Raw genomic sequence first — 21,456 nt, forward strand, 5'->3', positions numbered from 1 at the left:
ACTAAAGGCACAGTGCAGCTTTGCATGAACTTGATTTGGTTTCCTAGTAAGCCTAATCCTGCATACTTTGTGCAAGTAATGTGCTTGATAGGGGAATAAAAGACTGTCTATTCTTACTAGTTACTTGTGACTGTTTATTGGCACTCATATAATTTTACTAGGCTCTTTGAGAAGGGAATGTGTATAGTGCCTAGTTTGGTGGAAAAGATAATAGCTAGAGAATCAGAAAAAAATAAGGCAGTAGTTTTACATCACCCATCTGGGTCCTTTTTGTTTGGTTTGATTTATTGAGACAGAGTCTCTGTACATAGCCCTGGTTGTCTTGGAACTTGCTGTATAGACCTTGTTGGCCTGGAACTTACAGAGATCCTCCTGCCTCTGCTTCCCAAGTGCTTGGATTAAAGGTGTGTGCTGGTCTTTTCTTCTTCTTCAACTATCTCATGATCACATAAGCTATAAAGGTTATCATTAAATTATACATCTAAGGGCTGGAGAGATGGCTCTGTGGTTAAGAGCACTGGCTGTTCTTCCACAGGACTTGGGTTCAATTCCCAGTACCACATGGTAGTTCACAGTTGTCTGTAACTCCAATTCCAGGAGATCTGACACTTTCACACAGACATTCATGCGGCAAAACACCAATGCTCATCAAAAAAAATTTTTAATTAAAAATAAATGGGGACTGGAGAGATGGATCAGTGGTTAAGAGCACTGCCTGCTCTTCCAAAGGACCCGGGTTCAATTCCCAGCACCCACATGGCAGCTCACAACTGTCTGTAACTCCAAGATCTGACACCCTCACACCAACACACATAAATTTAAAAAGTAAATAAATAAAAAATAAAAATAATAAAAATAAAAATAAATAACATCTATACAAAATTTGCCTGCCAAATTGGTTTTTTAGCTTTATGAGAAGGTCATATATGAATGAAAACAAAAGACCTTTTCAGATATTTTTTGCAATGTGATAAAATTCCTACTTTCTCCTCACAGATAATCCTTTGCATTTTGGGATAGTATAAGTTATAGTCAAGGATTTGGAGTTTCTTAATGTGTCCTGAGGATAACTGGTAGTTCCATAATGATGCTTGACTCACGTGGCATCATGATACACTGTTATAATCTATACTGCTGTCAGAAAGTTTACTTCTAATACCTTGACCTGAGGACTCCGAGTCAGAGTGTGGTATTACCCACTCTGGGTAGGGATTACCCTGCTGACAGTGGTAATCACCCATGGAGTCTCGGCATGTGCTCTGACCTCAGCAGAGTGCTCTCAGGCCACAGGCCAGGCCATAGCAACAGACAGCTTGTCATTTCAAAACTAACATTTCTGAAATGGAACATCTTCATAACCAGAGCATTGTTAAGACTCCTGTATTAAAGTCATTATCCATGTTTTGTAAAGTAATTGTTTGGTGGTCTGGGGTTGTAGCTTAAAGTGCTGGCCTCATGTGCACAAAGGTTTGTTCAGTCCCCAGCACCACTGGGTTATTTAACTAAGTATGGTATAATAGAAAACAAGCTTTAAAATATTGAAACATTGTAAACCTGTGAACAAGTCAGTTGTGTTACAAACTGGGTCACTGATTATCAGAGACTGCCTAAGCCTTCTCAGGGAGGAATCTAAGCTGAGATCAGAAGCACAAACAACAGGAATAGTGAAAGAGTTACTGTTTCACCTCCTGAAACAGTCGCAAAGGTTGACCCTTGTTAGTGTATTTTTAGCAGGTAACCATGACCAGAATCAGCAGGCAGCAATGGGAAGACCACTAGCATAGAAGAAGTGATCTTGTAGTTTTCATGTAGCAGACAGGTTGATGTCAGGAATCATCTGATGACCTCTTGCTCCTTTGTTATTGTAAAATAACGCATTTGGTCTGATGACCCTTAAAGCATCATCCAGCTTTAAATATTATTTATGTCATGTGTATTGAACCATTTGGTTGGTTGAATTTTAGTTGTCAAAGTATGTCATCATAGTTAAACAGTTTAATAGTTTTATGCCAACTTGACACAAGGTATATTCATCAGAGAGGAGGGAGCCTCGATTGAGAAAATGCCTTCATAAGGGCAGGCTGTAAGCAAACCTGTGAAACATTTTCTTATTTAGTGATCAATGGGGGAGGGTCCAGTTCATTGTGGGTGGTGCTGTTCCTGGCCTAGTTCTGGGTTCTAGAAGAAAGCTGCCTCAGCAAGCCATGGGAAGCAAGCCAGTAACAGCACCCCTCATGGCACCAACTCCTGCCTCCAGGTTCCTGCCCTGTTTGAGTTCCTGTCCTGACTTCCTTCGATAGTGAACAGTGATATGGAAGCCTAAGTCAAATAAACCCTTTCTTCTCTATGTTGCTTTGGTTGTGGTGTTTCATCACAGCAGTAGAAACTCTAAGTCATTAGTCTTTATAGAGTTCTGACACTTTCCTATAAACTGAATAACTCATTGCAGCAACTGAAAATAAGCTATACAAAATTTAAAGCATTTCTGATTAATACGAGTTCTGAAAATTTACATCAAAAATATTTTCAAAGACAATAGAATTAGTTGCTTCAGGGATGCATACACTAGAATAGAGAACAGGTATGAAAGTATTTATAAGTATATTTTTCCAAGTCAGCCTGTATTTTATTGAATGTTTCAATGTTATATAATTTGGAATTAATGCCCTTATTGACATAATTTATAACATGTATATTAATTTAAATTCCAAAAATATATACCATAGTGCATTGACCACTCAGGTACTGCAAGTTCACTTATCACAGACTCTACCCATAATTTCTTTACACTTTGTTTGAATAAGCTTTTAAAATAGGCACAATATTTGTCTTTTTGAGACAAAGATTCTCTGTATAATCCTAGCTGCCCTTGAACTTTAGCCCAGGCTGGCCTCAAACTCAGAGATCTGCCTGCCTCTGCCTCCTGAGTGTTGGTATTAAAGGCATGAGCCACCACACCTGACTGTTGAAAATAAATTTTTCTATAAGATTCTCAGTGAATATTAGACCAATGATAGTTGCTCTGCAGTTCTTACTGCTGATCATCAGTATTTGAATATAATTTTGGTGTGATACGTGTTTGCTTTAATTTTCAGAATATGTTAGCAAATACATTCCTTTGTTTTATTAATGTTGACTTTTAAACTAAGTGAATCATTTGCATAAGTTTGAATTATCCATAACAGGTTAATGAGAACTTTGGAAGGATTCTTATGTTCTCTTGATGTATCTTGAGTACTTCTTTGAGTACTTAGTTTTTGTTTTGTTTTGTATTTTGTATTTTCTCAAACATTTCTTCCAAGACTTCAGGGCCCTATTTTTTGTTGTGGAAAATGGCACGTAGAAACCAAAATCATAAACTCTGTGTGTATCTGGTGTTAGAAACATCCCATTGCTTCTAAGTCCTCAGTGGAAGCAGCTAAATAAATATATGCATGTGAGCATTTCTAAGAGTGAAATCTGTGTTTTATATCCCCAAATTTCCATAATAAACAGATCATTATATTTTAACATCTTTTAAAGGATATTTTAAGATTATATGGGCATTTTATTCTTCAAAAGCAAAGACTATTTGGCAATGGCAATGAGGTTTACAGAGTAGTCAATATTTTTATATCAAGATTCTCAATGGTTAAAGCATAGCAAAATCCTCTCCCACCACAACCAGAGTCCCAGAGGTCTCTGCAAGCCGTCCTTACTGTCTCTCATCTCGAATTGTGTCTGTGTACCTCTGAATAACTATACTGAGCTGCATCTTCAAACAATTATACTTGCTCTTGAGCATACAAAACCTTTCCAAGTTATCAAACACAGTTTCAAAGAAACCGAATTCTAAGTTTCATATACATTTATTTTTCCTAAAAATGGAATCGCCTGGGCCTTCCATAGTCTTCACATCCCTTCTTCTTCTCACGCTTCCTCTCACATGCATGGTCATCCTTCTGCTTGAAAGATATAATGTACATCATGACCCCCACCCCCTGTGGAATCAGTCCACTGTCCCAAAATGCCACAGTTCTGGGATATCAAATAAGGAGCAATTTAAAGCATCTGTGTTATCTCGTTTACTCAAAGCCGCACCAATTCTCTCATGTACCACACTAAAAGTAGTTCCCCAAGGCATTTCTGCTTTTGATATTTAATAACTATAGTTAAAACTCATGTTCTGATCACTTGGAGAATAATTATAAATATAACACAAAAGATATCTTCAAACTCTAGGGCTACAAAAATTTCTTATAACTACTGAGCTGATCTAAAAAAGATTTGTTTATCTATAAGCATGTGTGTGGGTGTACACGTACCATAGTGTACACATGGAAATCAGTGTTGTCCCTACACCATGTGGACTCCAGGGATGAAACTCAGCGATCAGTTAGGCTTGGCAATAAGCACCTTCCCCCACTAAGCCATTTCAGTGGTGAGCATTTGGGTTTCTTCCGCTTTTGGTTTGTTGTTAATATGCAATTGTAAACATGAATGTACAAGTACGTATTGGGTAGCTCACTTCAGTTTTTGTTATTGTTGCTATACCTAGAATTAGAATTTCCAAATCTGTAGATGATGTGTTCTCAAAGTTTTTAGTCTGTACTCACTCACAGGGGAAGACTGAGCCGCAATCCTAGGGCCTGTGCCCCCATTGCTCCTAGCGCCCTGCTGCCTGCCTGCTTCCCTGCCTCCTTTCCTTTTTCTTTTTTTCTCCCCCCTCCTCCCACTTTTTGGTTTATGTAAATTTTTACTTGTCTGATTTAAAAGTGCCAAATATTTTAAAGATTGAAGTATTATGTGTGGCTTGAAAGGTGTTAAAATAATTCTTTAGCCATTATCTAAATAAGTGCTGTTAGTTTTAACTTTTAAGAGGCTTCTCTTCTTTCTGAGCTTTTTCTTGTAGTAGATTGATATATATCTAGGAACCTCAGAAGTTGAGGTTTGTCGTTAGGGTGTCCTTGATTCCTTCCTGCAGTTTTCACATACCACCTACAAATTGCTTGTAATCCGTGTGTTGATGTCTGTTAATATTACACGATCTTAATGTGTTAGCTTTTTGTCTCTTGCATGTATTTTCTGTAGGCATATTGTTCTTTCTGTGTGTGTTCACAATAAAAATACACATTCCTACACATTTTCCTAGGACATTTTCATGGATTCTGATGCCAACACAAACTGCTGTTGTTCCCGTATCTTAGTTACTTGTTTTTATGTCATGGCTGGGAGGAAGAATGAGAGGACAGTACTTTAATTTTTTTACTTTATATATATTAGTTAAATTTGCCAAGTTTTCTTATTAAGATTTAAAATATAAGAATAAATATATATACAGTACCAAAAATACATAGCTTGGTTCATATTTTATTGGTACCTAGACTTAGTTTATCCATTTAATGGCATTTTGGATATTTGCAGTTTTGTGCTGTTTTGGTTTTGGTTTTGAAGGTAGGATTCCTCTGTCCTAGAATTCTCTTTGTAGACCAGGCTGGCCTCAAACTCACAGAGATTCCCTTGCTGCTGCCTCCCTGAGTGCTGGGATTAAAGTTGTGCACCCCAACGCCTGGCTTGTTTTGTACTGTTTTAAGCAATGGTGATTGCACTTTTCTATGTATGTGTGCTGCTTATTTAGGAGATAATCAGTAGTAGGTGAGTAGGTGTGTAGATGGCTCTATAGATAGGCAGCAAGCAGGCAGATGGTTGTTTTTAAGGGTGAGAGTGGTAGGATGTAGAGCAAGCATGTTGTTGTTGTTGTTGTTGTTGTTGTTGTTGCTTTATGGGTAATTTAATGTCAAACTTTCCTGAGGGTGGTATCAGTTTACATTCACGCTAAGAATGAGAAATTTTGAAGTGTACTTTTGCAAGTGTCTTGCTGGTCAGTAATTTTACACATTTCAACATTCTGTGTGAGCTCTCCTGTCCTCTGCTGGGTACTTGTTGAGTTATGGCTCAGGAGGCAGGCTTTTTAGTTGCCTTTACTGTAAACATTCTTTCCCAACTCTTAACTTTTTGCACTTTCTGTTTTGTTAGCTCTACACAGCTTCAAATTGATTAACATTAGCTGCCCCCTTTCTCTTCATTTTTGTGCTTTTTAACATACTTAAATTTTTTCTAAGCTTACAATTTTGAAGATATTCTGTAATATTTCTTAAAGGATTTAGAACTTTGGCATTGCTATTTAGGTCTTTAATGTGCCCAAAATGGGTTTGTTTTCATGTACGACATAAGATATGCTTTACATTTTTATCTATTTCCCCCTGCTATGAGTGGCTGCTTATCCTGGAACTATACACTAAAAAAAAGTCTGTTTTATTTTATTTTTTTAAGACAGTGCCTTACTATGTAGCCTTGGTTGGCCTAAAATTCTATGTAGATCAGACTGACTTAAGACTCAAAAAGAGCTACCTGCCTCAGCTTCCCTGGGTGCTGCAATTAAAGGCACCAAAACACTTGGCTTAAAAGCTTAGCTTTTGGATTTAGATCTTCCATCTATTGGGTGCATTTAAAATTTAAAAAACAATTTAGCAAGGTGCGGTGGTACAAATCTGTAATCCTAGAACTCTGGGAGGCAGAGACAGGCAGATCACGGTGAGTTCGAGGCCAGCCTGCTCTACAAAGCAAGTCCAGGACAGCCAAGGCTACACAGAGAAACCTTGTCTCGCCAATAAACAAACAAACAAATAACAATAATAGTAATAATAAAAACCATCTTTTTGATACAGGCTGGTCTTATATAGTCCAGGCTGCCCTCGAATTCATTATGTAAATAGACTGGCTTTGAACTTCCTGCCTTTGCTACCAATGTTGGATATCGGTTAATTTTTATAGTTACTTATTTGATCTCGTATTTCAGACCTTATAAAGAACTTTCTGACCAAGATTAAGAATGAGTAACAATTTTAGTGGAACATCTAGCTTTTTAGTTAAGTGGGGATGTATTTTGTCTTGTCTCAAAGTAGAAGACAATAGGGAAAGTATTAACTGCTGATCAGGTAGCTGCAGGAGCTGTAGCGATGTTTGAGAGGAGAGGAAGGAGAGCAAGAAGTTTATAATGGGCTGGAGAGATGGCTCAGTAGTTAAGAGCACTCGCTATTCTTCCAGAGGTCCTGAGTTCAATTCCTGGCACCCACATGGTGGCTCATAACTGTCTGTAACTCCAGTTCCAGAGGATGCAGTACCCTCTCACAGACATACATGCAGGCAAAAGACCAATGCAAATAAATAAATTATTTAAAAAAGAAGAAGATTATAATGGTAAGAGTGGCAGAGGTGAGCTGTACTGTTCTGATTATCTTCAGCTGGGTAACTGCTAGTCTCCAAACTACTACTTCCTCACAGAATAGCAGCCCAGGCAAGACAGCCGGCAGTAACTTGCTTTTCTGCTGTGTGGCATCAACCAGGCAAGGCTAGGGCTGAAGGCATCTGAAGGAGTCTTACACTGTGATGTGGATGCTGGTTGTCAGCTGGCATCTCACTGGGTCTATACAAGATTCTTTTCATTTGGCTGTTTAACTTTCTTCTAGCCTAAAAGCTGCATTATATGGGCTTGTATCTGAGAGCAAGCCAGGAGTCTAATGTCCTTTCTAACTCAACCTTGGAGGTCTTGTTATAGCATGGAAATCTTTAAGGCCCACCCATATGCAAAGGGAGTGACATTAGATTCCTACTTTAGTCAAGAGTCATGTCAAAGAACTGGTGCACATGTTTTGAGTCTGCCACAGTGAAACTTGAGTAAGGCTATCAAGGGACAAGCAGTCTGGGTATCATGGACAGAAATGCAAAGAGAGTGGTGAGTACCTGACTGCTTGGGTTGCTAGTGGCCTGCTTCCCACTGTATAATGGATGACTCCTCCAGGGCATGGGAGTTTTGTTCACCCTTATATTCTAGGGACTAACACAGTTTTAGCAGCTGGTTGCAGGTCAGTGTTAATTTGTGAAAGATGCAGTCAACATTCTGTACCAAACTGAAACTTTTTTTAACTCTCCTGGCACAGGAAAGTGAGTATTGAAAGACAAGAAGCAGGATTCTAATTATGCCAAACAGAATGATCCTGTTGGTTAGAAACTGAGTCACTGCAAAATAGAAAAGGGTTTGGTAGGATATATATTGAATTTGCTGTGATTGTTATTTTAGAATTTTCTTCTTCCCTCCCTCCCTCCCTTCTTCCTTCCTTCCTTCCTAACTTTGTCTCCTATAGCCCAGGCTGCCCTTGAACTCATTATATAGCTAAGGATAGCATGAACTTGTGATCCTCCTGTAACAGCCTAGCCTTGGAGTCACTGTTTGAAAGTGATTACTGCTATTAGGAGTAGATTTCAATTGTAAAGGCAAGATGGCCATTAGCAAAGGGGGGGCAAGAGATAGATGTGTGTAGAAGAAGCATGGATAGGGGCTGGAGAGATGGCTCAGCGGTTAAAAGCACTGACTGTTCTTCCAGAGGTCCTGAGTTCAACTCCCAGCAACCACATAGTGGCTCACAATCATCTATAATGTGATTTAATGTGTACTGTATAATAAATCTAAAAAAAAAAAAAAAGAAACATGGATATTGTAGACTCGGGGTTTCAAGATGATTACTGATAACATTTCTCTTTGCATACAAACGTGTGTTTTCTTAGCTGTTAAAAAATAGAAGCTCTCTATAATAATCTTACCTTAAAGATGCCTTTTATTAAAACATACCAGTTTCCATGTCAGCCTGTACTATAGGTTTTTAGTATACATACAGGACTGATACTCAACATTAAAATTGCAGTATAAATTATGAATGAAATCCTAGATGGTCTATAATACTGTAATTACACGTGTTTTATTACAGAATGTCTTTTGCTTTCATTTTACTCATGCCTTTAATTTATGGAAATAATTCATTTTGTTCTTATATGCCATAGGATGTGTTTTGGAGATGCAGACAAAATATCTTTGATGAAATGAAGAAGAAATTTTTACAGGTAGCCTGCTGGTGTCGCTGCTTTAGTGTGATAGTCAGCAGAGCAAGTAACGGCATGCTTGTGTTTTGTTCACTACAAAGCCTGGCCTCAGTTGTCTGCTTGTTTGACTATTTTACTCCTATCCAGCTACAGTAGCATAGAAGTCATCTTGTATGGACAGTCCTTTGTATTTAATAAGGGATGAGGGAGAGGGGCGTGCTTGTTACTCCTGCATGTGAAGGTTGAAGGACAGCTTACACAGACGGCCATTCTCTGCTTCCATCATGAAGGTTCCAGGAGTAAAGTTCATGCCTTTAGCTTGACAGCAAATGTCCTTACACACTGAGCCGTCTTGCAGGCCCTCTGCCTAGAAACCTTACTGAAGAATTGGAGTCAAATTTCAGCCCTTGATCACCTGGGTTTCTAATAAGTCATCCTTGCCTGTGCATTCCTCTCTAACCTTAGCTCATACTCCACGTGCCTTGGTTCTTCCAGATCTGTTTTCCCTCAACTTTTTTCTTAACGTTTCCATGTGTCCCAAGTGTTGCAAGACACCACCACTTAGAAAAAGATCAGACAATAACTTGAGTAGGTTAGGGGTATGGATGGAGTGTAAAGAACATCTTAAAAAATAAAATAATTTTAATGTAAATTAGGATCTTCATCAGTCAACAGGCCAAGAATTATTACTTAAAACTTAACAGTCTAAACAGGGCCAAGAAATTATAGAAGTTTTAGTTTGCAAAAATATTTGTATTTAATTCTCTTTTATAATCTGCAGCAGTATAGTAATTATGAACAGTGAATAGCCACAGCAAAGACCCAAGACTGGATTCTTTTTTTAACCTCATAGCAGCTTCTGTCCAGAAGTAGAGAAAGGGATTGTACATGTGTGTAAGTTTGCAAGCATATTTGCTTTAGTTATAATGTCATTGAAGGAGAAAGGCCCGGAGAGAAAGCACATCGCCTGCTGCATGTGGAAGTAAAGAAGACCTTCACAGCGTTTTAATTCTTTGACTTCTTTTCTCCCAGAAAAATCAAATGTTGGAATTTTGTTATTTATTTTCTACATCTAATGACACCAAACTGTGCCATCAACTATAAACCTCACTTTCTGTTTTTAAATGCAAAACATCTAAGAACTGTTTTGTTGACTGGGTTTGTGTTGAGGTAGTGGGAGTGGATTATAGGGCTTCACACCACACCTGCTCGGCCAGCCCACCACTGCTGTGCCCCTAGACCCTTTTAAATTTCTGTATTCTGAGCCAGCCTCTAAGTTGACTTACAAGCCTTGAACTTGGGATCTTCCCACCTCAGCCTCTTGAGTTGCTAGAATAAAAGCACTGTGAGCTCTGGCTCAGTCTAGGGGTGGTGGTGGTAGTTGCAGAAATCACAGTGTTGACAGCAGCAACCTCAAAGTTTGACTGTTACACTGTTAAGAAAAAAAGAGATGATTTGAGAGAGGTATACATTCAGGGTGTACTTAGCTACTTGTACATGTCAGCTACTTCTGTGTGCCAGTAGCAGAGCTGTCTCTGGGAGAAATCATTTACTCTGCAGTTATCCTAATGTGCTTACTTTTTTGCACCAAGGTTGTATCCCGAGTTTTAGTTTTTGAGGTTTTATTTCCAGCTGTACTGAGAAATCAGCTGTTTGTACAGTTAGCTTAGACACAAGCAGAGGCTTCCACATATAATGCTTAGGATGACTGGTGTGTGTGTGTGTGTGTGTGTGTGTGTGTGTGTGTGTGTGTAAAAGTAGATTTGATTGTGACTATCTTCATGTGTGTGTATGTAAAATAGGTAGATTTGATTGTGACTCTCTTCCTGTCTTGGCTAGGTTTTCTATGTAGGGAACTTTGCCCTTCCAGTACCTCATCCTAATTGCATTTGTCTCCCTGAATGGAACCTTCTGTAGACTTTTAGAACTTAGTAGCTTTCGCTTACCTTGAATTCTTAGACCTCTTTGACCAAAACATTTTTACCCCTTCTCCTAAAGCATGATCTATGCCCAGCTGTGTTCCCCCTCTTCCCCTACTCCACCCCACCAGCATCATATTTTCCTGTAATAGTTTGCATGTGCCTATATCTTGTTATGTTTTTGTTACCTACTGCTAGTAGCAACCTACCATAACATTTAGTGGCTTAAAAAACAATTTATTTCCTCAGGGTTCTTTGGGATGAGGTTTGAGCAAGGACTCAGCTGTTGAGTTCTGCTCCTGAGGCATCATGCCTTGGCTCCATCAAGCTGTTTTCGTGTATAACACACCTACCTCAGGGCTTCCACTGAGCAGCCACATTTGCCCATGCTGACTTCTAGGCCTTCCACATAGCGTGCTGATGCCGGGGTAACTGGATCTCTTGCATGTGGTGGGCTGGCTGATAGAAGGGGAGGTTCCAGGATGCACAGTGGAAGCTGCTGGTTTCCTAAGGCTCAGCTTTGAGTAGCATAGTGTCACACATTCTCTAGAAGATGTTTTGCTCCTGAAAAGCTATTTATTATGAAATTATAATATCTTAGTTATAATACCTTCCAATGGGAAAATTTTTATTTTTAACCAGTTCCAAAATTTGAGGTGAGGAAAGGAAAAAAAATTACAGGGATCCAAAGTTAGTGAAATGCATGGTTGGTAGCCGTGTGTTAGATTTAGCTATAAGTGAAATGAAGAACAAACCAGATAATTGGGTATAAAGTAATGGTTTACAAAGGGCTAGTCTAGACCTTAAGAACATTGTATTTGTTTAAATTATACTAGAATTAAGTTCAAGAGTAAAACATGATGGGCCTGGAAATTTTAGAAAACAGAATGAGTACAAAGCTTTCTGTAATCCCAGGGAGAAAGAGGCAGGCGGATCTCTGAGTTCAAGGCCAGCTTGGTCTACAAAGCAAGTCCAGAACAGCCAAGGCTACACAGAGAAACCCTGTCTTGAAGGGGAAAAAACTTTGTTGTCTTGGATGTAGCTCAGTAGTCTAGCAGTTGCCTAAAATGCCCAATGTTCTGGCTCAACCCTCACCACTGCCCACCCCCACCCCCACCTAAAAAAGGCATAGTCAAAACTGGCCTAGGAATCAGTAAAATAGAATAATGAAATAGTATTAATCCATGCACTGAATAATACTTTCAGCTGAAAATGATAAAGCCTGTCTGAAGAAGAATTGCATGATGTTTTTATAAATAAAGAAATGTAAAGTAGCATGTCTGTTCCAATTCAGTATCTGTATCTGAGAAGCCTGAGTTCAGGCATAGGAAAAATATTGGAAAGTTGTTCAAAAAAAATGTTGCTAGCTTTCTCTTGAGTATTTAAATTATAGGTTATTTCTGTGTCTTTCTTTATACTGTTCCATTTATTTATCTATTTAAGTCCAGCTATTGCTGGCACGGAGTACACTATGTAGACCAGGCTGGCCTTAAACTCAAAAGAGATCCATCCACTTCTGCCTGTTGATTGCTAGGATTAAATGTAGGCACCACCACGCTCAGCCTTTACTAGTTTTTTAAAGACAGCATATATATTTATAGAAAATAATTGTCTCCATTAAAAGAAGTAAAAGGAAGAACATATAAGATTAAATTTTGTGTTTACTAGAGCACAGTTGCTTTTCACATGGGTTCTTGTGTGGTGTGGTCACGCCTCTGTATGTTCAGGTAGAAGCAAAGGCTCTAGGGTTCTTGTACTTTACTCTGACACATTTTGAGGAAGTTGGGAGCCAGGGGTGCATAATTCTGTGGTGTTGCCATGGGACCATTGTTAGCATAGCACACTACAGCAGTTTCCATATCCACGTTCTTCACAAGTGTACTGGAATTATGAAAACTGACGCTTGCTGGACATGGTGGGACATGCCTTTAATCCCAGCACTTGGGAGGCTGAGGCAGAAACGTTGAAGACCAGCCTAGTCTTCCAGACAAAGATTCTAAATTTAGTCCCCAGTACCACGAGATGGGAGATAGAGATTGCTCTTGTTTAGGTGGCCATTAGAAGAGGAAGAGAAAGGACTTTCTTCCACTCAAGCGTCGGTATGTTCAGATACAGTAAATGCTAACACCATGGGAAACGGAAGAGAAAAGAGTTTAAGGGTGCACAATACTTTTTTTTTTTTGAGAAAGATATTTTATTTATTTATTTATTTATTTATTTTTATTTTTTGGTTTTTCAAGACAGGGTCTCTCTGTGCAGCAGCCCTGGCTGTCCTGGACTCACTTTGCAGACCAGGCTGGCCTAGAACTCACAGCGATCCACCTGCCTCTGCCTCCCAAGTGCTGGGATTAAAGGCTGTGCCACCAGGCCCGGCCTTATTTTATTATTATTTTATTGGTTTTTCAAGACAGGGTTTTTCTGCGTAGCCTTGGCTGTTCTGGACTCTCTTTGTAGACCAGGCTGGCCTTGAATTCACAGAGATCCGTCTGTCTCTGCCTCCCCAAGTGCCTGGATTACAAGCCTGAGCCATTGTGCCAGGCTTTTAAAAATGTTTTGTCTTGATAATTACTGATGAAAAGGAGAGCTTATAAATCAATTTCCAGGTTGATAGCTGAAAAGGCTTGGTAATGATATATTTTTAAAGATCAAACGTACAATTGAAATTTTATATCTGTATGAGTGTTTTGCCTGCATGTATGTCCGTGCACCACCCATATACCTAGTGTCCGTGGAGGCTAGAAGAGAGCATTGGCTCTCAGGAGCTGAGGGTACAGGTGTTGTGAACTGCTCAGCGTGAATACTGAGAGCCAAACCCAGGCCCTTTAGAAGAACAACAGCTCTCTTAACCTCTGAGCCATTGTTCCAGCCCCAAATTTTGTAATGTTTAACTTAAAATTTTCATGGCTTCTTGGCTCTATGCTTTATAACCTTAAAAGGTAAAAGCAGATATCCGTAAGAATGACTGCTTTCCCAAAGCAAACGTGGTGCTTAAGTTTGACGTGATCTATTGGGCTGTTTCATACAGAGTAAAACAATGCAGAGGAAATACTGTCTTGTGGGTTCTTTACACTGTTCATAAGATTTTATAGTTAATTATAATTGTGGCTTTCTTTAAAATAATTGAAAGTAACACTTCTTTTTTATTTCAGATAGAAAATGCTGCTGAAGAACCTAGAGTCTTATGTATAATACAAGATACTACTAACTCAAAGACAGTGAATGAACGGATCACTTTAAATTTACCAGCTTCTACCACAGTCAGAAAGCTCTTTGAAGATGTGGCCAACAAAGTAGGCTACATAAATGGAACCTTTGATTTGGCATGGGGAAACGGAGTCAGTACTGCTGATACGGTAAACCCTCAGACCTAAAGCTGCTTAAGCTGCTAATAGTAGTAATGTCATAGCTATGATTATTGCTGTTGTTAGTGGTGAGTAGTGAAAGCGTGGGCGTTACAGTTCCCTTTATGTGGTTATCAAACCTTAGTGGCTGAGTGAGAAGCAGTGACTGGTCCCTCTTCCCATATCTTTGTTCTGGAGTCAAGTCCTAAAGTTTACATAACATCAGATCATCAGTTTTGTATTCATAAAAAGGTAACTATCCTGCATATCAACTAAAGAAAAGTTCCCATGTTTACTAAGATAATAAAAATTGTGAATAACATCACTTTTATTTCCTTTTATTTGTTTAACTATTTCTGGGCTTTTTTTTTTTCTATGTACATATGTACTGTGTTACCATGTAAAACTCCTGATTTCAGCTCCCAAGTTCAAAGGTATTTCTCCTGTGTGCAGTCTCAGTTGTCTGAAGGTTTGTTTTATGTCTCAGTCTCTGTCGTGTTAACTGCTTGCTTCCTTTGTGATCTGTTTCTACTTCATTTCTTTCATATTGCAGCATCTCCTCAAAGGCTTAGTGAGCCTTGTTTTACTTGTAAGTCATTGTATTCAAGAATCTCCTTGGAGGCTGATTCAATTTGCACTGTTCAGTTTCCGTTTTCCTGTGGAAGGATGGGACATGCCAGTGTCAGCCCGTCTCACTGTGGATACAGAGCATCTGCCTGCATGCCTCTGCTCTCCCTTGGAGGCTGTAGTGCCCAAGCTTGCTTTGGAAGAGACAGACGGGTGGGGGAGGGGGGCTGACCAGAATGCCTTTTCCAGTTTTTCACCTGGGTTCCTTGGCCTCTGCTCTGAACCTCTGCCTAGTGTTGCCTACCACCTTTACCTCCACAGCAGTCTCCTGTGGGCCCTCTGAGCTCTGGGTTTCTTCTGGATTTGCTTTTTGGTAAATCAGAACTGTTTATCTTAGTTTTTAAATTTTTCAGAATTTCTGGAATGTTCATGGTACTCTATTTTCCTTTGCTGTTGCCAGGTTTGTTTGTTTTTTAAAGCTTGTTTGTTTTTGGCATTTATGGAGTTTGGAGGATTATTCCATAGACACATGATTATAGATTATATGTGTGACCTACTATGCCTCCTTTGGTTTGGATATTCAATATGCTGCTTAACTGGGAATTCTTAGACTCGTGTCAAACATTTTGTAGGTTTTAGTTATATAAACTTGTTAAGCTTTTTATGAAAATCTATTATTGCACATATGTGTGTATGTGTGTGTGTGTGTGCGCACGCGCACGCGCTGTGTTGATTTGGTAAGCATTATACTTAACACCAATACCTTAGCCCTTTCTTTGTTCAGGTTCTAAATGTGAGCTTCTGGGATGCCCACAGCATACATACTGTCTATTGGGCTTAGCAATTCAGTTTTTGATTGAGGCATTCATTCAAAACCTCTTTGAAAAGAAATTTAGCCAAATCATTGGAAAAATAGTATTTGCATGTAAATATGTGTATATTTCCTGTTTTATTATCTCAATTTTTTTTATAATCCAACATTATTTTTGTATCTATAGGCACCACTGGATCATACCAGCGACAAGTCTCTTCTTGATGCTAATTTTGAGCCAGGAAAGAAGAACTTTCTGCATTTGACAGATAAAGATGGTGAACAGCCGCAGATGTTGCTGGTAAGCTATTTAGACAGACATAATTGTTGTGTACTAGGAATGCAGTTTTCAGAGTAAGAAGAGGTGATGGTTGCATGATAAGTGGTAGCTGCATGTGTTGGCGTGGGCTCCTCAGATGGTTTGTTGCCATATGCTGTACCCAGGACAAGAAGGCTCAGGTTAGAGTACCACACAGACCTGGAGTTCCATAGCCTGTCCTATGGTCCTGTATCAAACTCATTAGTTCTTTTATATTTAAGAGAGACATTTCCATTCCCACTCCCCAACACACCCCCACCCCCATCTTTTTTGGGTTGATTAGTATGTCGGATGCTTCTGTTTTAACTCACCCCAATTGAGACTTATTTGAATAGGCATTCCTGTCCAGCCCACTGACTCCCAAGTGGAAGGGCATTTTCCCAAAGTTTTGACTTTTGAAGAAGTGTGCAAATATAAGTTATAAGCACTATACATTCAAGATACTATTTCTTTAAAAAGTATGATGGGAGCTGGAGAGATGGCGTAGAGATTTAAAGTCCTGGCTGCTCTTCTGGAGGGCCCAGGTTTGGTTCCTACCTAGCCACTCACATAGCAGTCCACAACTGCGACTCCAGTCCCAGGTGATCCAGTGCCATCTTCTAGGCTTCTCAGGCACAGCATGCAGGTGGTGCACAGACATGTATGCAGGCAAACACTCATACATATAAAATTTAAAAATGAAATAAAATCTCAGAACAACCCACTATGGTAAGTAAGTCTTGTTTGATGGTTACAAATTTAAGAAGATGTAGATGTAAAAAAATTTTTTGAAGTCTGGTCTGATTTGCCTAGCTGTTTTACAGACTGAAGAAACTAAGGCTCGGAGAATACAGACTTTTTCAGAGCCCTCCTCTTCACTAACACTTGCTCAGGACAAAACATTCTGTTTGATGGCCTTCAATTAGAAATGTGTTGCGAACGGAGAAGTCCCTTTGAGCAGGAGATGGTGATAAGCAGTGTCTTCATGCTGAAACAGCACTTGAATGTGCCTCTTGAGCACCCTGAAGCTCATCTTTTGTGGCATCACAGGGTTTTGATTGGTCTTGGGTGACTCTGAAATCTGAATTAGCTAAAATTGTAGAGATCCGGATTCACAGTTTTAGAGCTGTGGCCACAGCTGCTTAGTCATTGCTTTTGCTCCATCTTAATTGCTATGCTGGTTTTGTGCCCTTTAATCCATTTCAGCATATTACATATTAACAGGAGGTTTCTTACTAGAGACTGAGCAGCTCTCCAGCTCATCCAGGAGTTCTTACGTGTCCTTCACTTGCTGGGGCCTAACTTAGGATGTAAGAGTGAATATTTAGGTGCTCACTCAGGACTTCATAGTGGTACATCTCCTTTCCTCGTGTAAACAAAGCATTTGAAAGAGGGCTTTTAAAATGTCTACACTGAAGTCCTTTGAAGAGTCCAGGAGCATTGCCCAGTGCTTTGAGTGAGACATCGTTCAGAGCCGCCTGCAGGAAACCCAAGACACAGATTCCTCTGGTGCCTGGTGGGATCAGTCATAGCATGCTTCAACTTTTTCTCACCATTGCTAGTCAGTAAATTCTGATTATGCTGCATTTTAGGAGGACTCCAGTAATGTGGACGACAGCGTGCATGACCGGTTTATAGGTCCACTTCCAAGGGAAGGTTCTGTGGCCTCTACCAGTGACTATGTCAGCCAAAGCTACTCCTATTCATCAATTTTGAACAAGTCAGAAACTGGTAAGACTTCTGTATTATTGTTTTCCATATAGACATAATCTCAGCAAGTCAAGGCTGAATTTCATTTCCTCAGTAGGAACTGAGATCCAGAGCAAGATGGCTGGCCAGCGGCAGCAGAGTTGTTACTGCTGGGCTGTGTACGGTTTCTTCCCCCTGCTGCTTGCTGTCTTTATTGTTGCCACCCTTATCTACAAACTGAAAGATCCTGAATAATGTGTTCTGAAGAAAAGTATTTTGGTAACTTTCCCTCTAGAGTGCACTCTGACAGTTTGGAAGTCAACTTCCTTGGAAATGAAATATTTTCTTTTTTACATTAAGGTGGACTGTGAGGAATATGCTTCTATGAGTCTGCTTATTTTTAATTGGGCTATTGTATCTTTCAGTTTGAATGTTATGTTTAAAATAAATTAGGTCACTTAAATGGTATTATTAGGGCTTGAGCAGTGACTCAGTGGCTAAGAGTACTTGCTGCCCTGGAAGAAGACCCAGGGCTAGTTCTCAGCACCCACATAGGCCTCACAACCATCCATGACTCCATCCAGAAGATCTGCTGCCTTCATCTGACCCCCACAGACACACATATAGGAAGCATACATACATACATGTGCATTCAAAACACACATACACATAAAATAAAAATAAATAAATCTTTTTATAAGTTTTTATTGTTTGTTTAATTTGTATAGGTATTTAGCTTGCATGTGTATCTGTACACAATGTGCGTGCATTACCGACTGAGGGCAGAAGAGGGTGTCTGATCTCCCGGGACTGGAGTAAAGACCGTTGTGAGCTGCCATATGGGTCCTCTAGAAGAACAGCCAGTACTCTCAATTGCTGAGCCCTCTCTCCAGCCCTAGATTATTTTTTTAAAAAATTTTTTTTCAACTTACTAGGCTGGCTTTATATGAAGGTTTCATTCATATGTATAAGATTGGTTAATTAGTTTATGAATATATTCTAGATACTTGTCATATTATTAGCTTATGAATATATTCTAGATACTTGACATCTTACAACAGACTGTTTCCATTAAATTGTGTTTTTCCATGTTGAAATAGAAAAAGTCTTTTCTGCAACTAGTCAATGTTAAGCGTGGCTTTAGAATCTTTCCTTTTAAAAATTTGAGAAATATTTTAAATATTACATTAAGCAGTTATCTCAAATAACAGGAAAGCCATAAAGTTACATTCCAGACTTTGTTTTATTATTATGTGTGATATTTACTATAGTTTGTAATTAGAACTTAGGATGATTTTCTCATAGCTAATCATTGTAAAGTTTATTTGTTCTGGAAATAGCAAGAGAAGCTGTGGTCTTTGGTTTATAACGTCTTGTCAGTGGAGTTTGGTTACCTACCACCCAGGATAAAAGAAAATACAGAAGCATTTCAAATTATAGCACATAGTAAAATTGCTTATAAAGTCACAAAGATTTATCGCTTCAAAAGTCATGTAGGATGATTGTTTTAAATGTAGATTGAATATTTACTTTCCAAAATGCTAGTGGAACTGTCCTGAGTAGGGCTGGAAAGTTTTTCATTTTGTTTTAAATAAGTTCTAAGAAGATTGTTCTGAGATTGTTGGAATACTTTGAGAATGTTCCAGATTGAACAAGTCAAGATTCTTGAGATAGTTTGCTATTCGTTCTGACAACTAAGTCCTTTATGTGAAGCATTTATAGAATGCTGTGTATTAGATCCAACTCCCTATCCCGTGAATTCATTGAAATTAAGATAATAGTTCTTAGAGTGTTTGTTACTTCTTTGTGCAAATAAAACATGCCATTTGTCATACTGTAAAATTAAAAATCATTGACATTACTCTGTATTAACCACTTTTAGTTATTTTGCTTATTTTTTTCTTTCCCTTTGATAGAGTGCTTTTAAGAAAATGCATAAGTAGCCGGGCAGTGGTGGTTCATGCCTTTAATCCCAGCACTTGGGAGGCAGAGGCAGGTAGATCGCTATGAGTTCAAGGCCAGCCTGGTCTACAAAGCAAATCCAGGACAACCAAAGCTAACATAGAGAAACCCTGTCTCGAAGAAAAAAAAAAACAACAACAACAACATAAGCATAGGCACCTGTGTTCTCTCTCTGCTGTTATTTCTTGATATGATTTGATTCACAGGACTGATGACAGGGGCAATGATTTAGTTGGGTCTTCCTCTGTTATAGATGATGTTTAAAGTGTAAATGCTTATATATTTTCATCGTAATTATTGGTGTTTAGATTTAGGGAATAAGATTCTGTGCACTCCAATAAAACATAGTCTAGTAAATGTGTTACTCTTAATATCTTGTTAAATACATATGATATCTGTTTTTATCTTTAGTAACAAAGTATCCTGACTTTTTCTGAGAAACAAAGTCCACCTGAGAAACAAAGTCCACCTAAATACATGCTGCAGAAGAGAACTTTCTTAGTGGCATTGAAAAAAATTAATTTCCAACTAAACAGTCTCACCCTCTGTTATGTATTAATTTTTTTCTTTCTTTTTTTTCTGTAGTGTTTTAGCCAAATGCTGATTTGTCCATGTTTGTATTTTCTCTTTAAAGGTTATGTGGGATTAGTAAACCAGGCGATGACGTGCTATTTGAATAGCCTTTTGCAAACACTTTTTATGACTCCTGAATTTAGGAATGCATTATATAAGTGAGTATTTGAAAAAAATGTTCTGTAAGTAAAAGAATAAAAGTATGGTTTTTAAATAACATTAAAATTGCCTTCTAAGAGTTTTATAAGCTAACTTCCTTATGAACAAGGGTCTTCTGAAAGGCTGACACATGAAAGCCACGGGGAGGGGGACTCAGCATGACTGGCTAGAGAAGAAGTAAACTGATGAGCGTCTCCCTTCACAGCTCTGTCACCTTTACAGAGAAAGGTGTGTCTGATTTTGAGAGAATCCAGACGTGTAACCTATACATTGATTTTTTTCGCCCTCCTTACTTAAGAATAAAGTGTTATTTTTTGGACTTATAAAAACTCTAATGAAAATACAACATAGCTTGTTTGTTTAAATGTGTATTCGTGTTTCTAAGACTACATCGGATACTTTAAAATGCTTTATGGAAGAAGTCCATGTCTAGTAAACTCTAAACTCTGCCATTAAGTTTTATGAATCCATCCATCCATCCATCCTTCCTTCCTTCCTTCCTTCCTTTCTTTTCTTGCTTTTCTTCCTTTCTTTTCTTTCCTCTTTCCCTCCTCCCTTTCTCCCCTCCCTCTGTGTGTGTGTGTGTGTGTGTGTGTGTGTGTGTGTGTGTGTGTGTGAGAGAGAGAGAGAGAGAGTGGTCCCTCTCTCTTTCTCTGTGTAGATCTGGCTGTCACAGACTCACTCTGTAGACCAGGCTGACCTTGAGCTCAGACATCCTCCTGAGTGCTGAGATTAAAGGTTTGTTCTCTCACAAACCTTTTAAAGTATGATTAAATTGATTCTTTTTCTTTTTCCTGTTCCTTTTGAGTGGCACCTTTGAAATGATATAAGTATGTATTTAAATTCTTTATAAAGTTGTAATGTTATTAGTTTATTGCTTACGCATGTTCTCACCCATACATTCACTTATAAGCTTATTCTCTGTATTTGCTTGTAGAAACAGACATGTTTAATTCATTATTATTTGTTGCCTGGCAATGATTATATTTTAGGCTCTTGGGAGGATTAGAGAGGAAGAAAAGTTAAGATCTTTGTTTTCAAGTAATTTGCTTATCTGTATAAAATAACTAATAATTTATTTAAGTAACATTTGGGGTCAGAATGCCATGAGAGCTGAGGAAAGATATTAATGAAGCATGGAGAAATGAATGGCTTAATGAAATGGATAGGGCTTGAAATATGTCATTAGTAGGTAGGTTTTGGCAAGGTTGACAAGAAAGA

The 21,456-nt window shown here is 38.7% G+C and overlaps 1 protein-coding gene across 3 annotated transcripts in view; it reads left to right on the forward strand.

Annotated features, from left to right (window-relative positions):
- USP47 (ubiquitin specific peptidase 47) overlaps positions 1-21,456 on the forward strand; it is an 84,763-nt gene that overhangs the window by 14,770 nt on the left and 48,537 nt on the right. For 2 of the 3 annotated variants that reach the window (XM_084772985.1, XM_084772984.1), the window contains exons 2-5: positions 13,985-14,188; positions 15,742-15,855; positions 17,445-17,583; positions 20,138-20,234. In XM_084772985.1, coding sequence (XP_084629111.1) covers positions 15,847-15,855; positions 17,445-17,583; positions 20,138-20,234 — 245 coding nt within the window. In that variant the 5' untranslated portion in view covers positions 13,985-14,188; positions 15,742-15,846. Of the gene's footprint in view, positions 1-8,877; positions 8,938-13,984; positions 14,189-15,741; positions 15,856-17,444; positions 17,584-20,137; positions 20,235-21,456 lie in introns of all 3 variants that reach the window. The other variant, XM_084772983.1, reaches the window with a different exon arrangement.

This window comes from Acomys minous (assembly GCF_964271855.1).
Source record: "Acomys minous genome assembly, chromosome: 2".
Classification (NCBI taxonomy): domain Eukaryota; kingdom Metazoa; phylum Chordata; class Mammalia; order Rodentia; family Muridae; genus Acomys; species Acomys minous.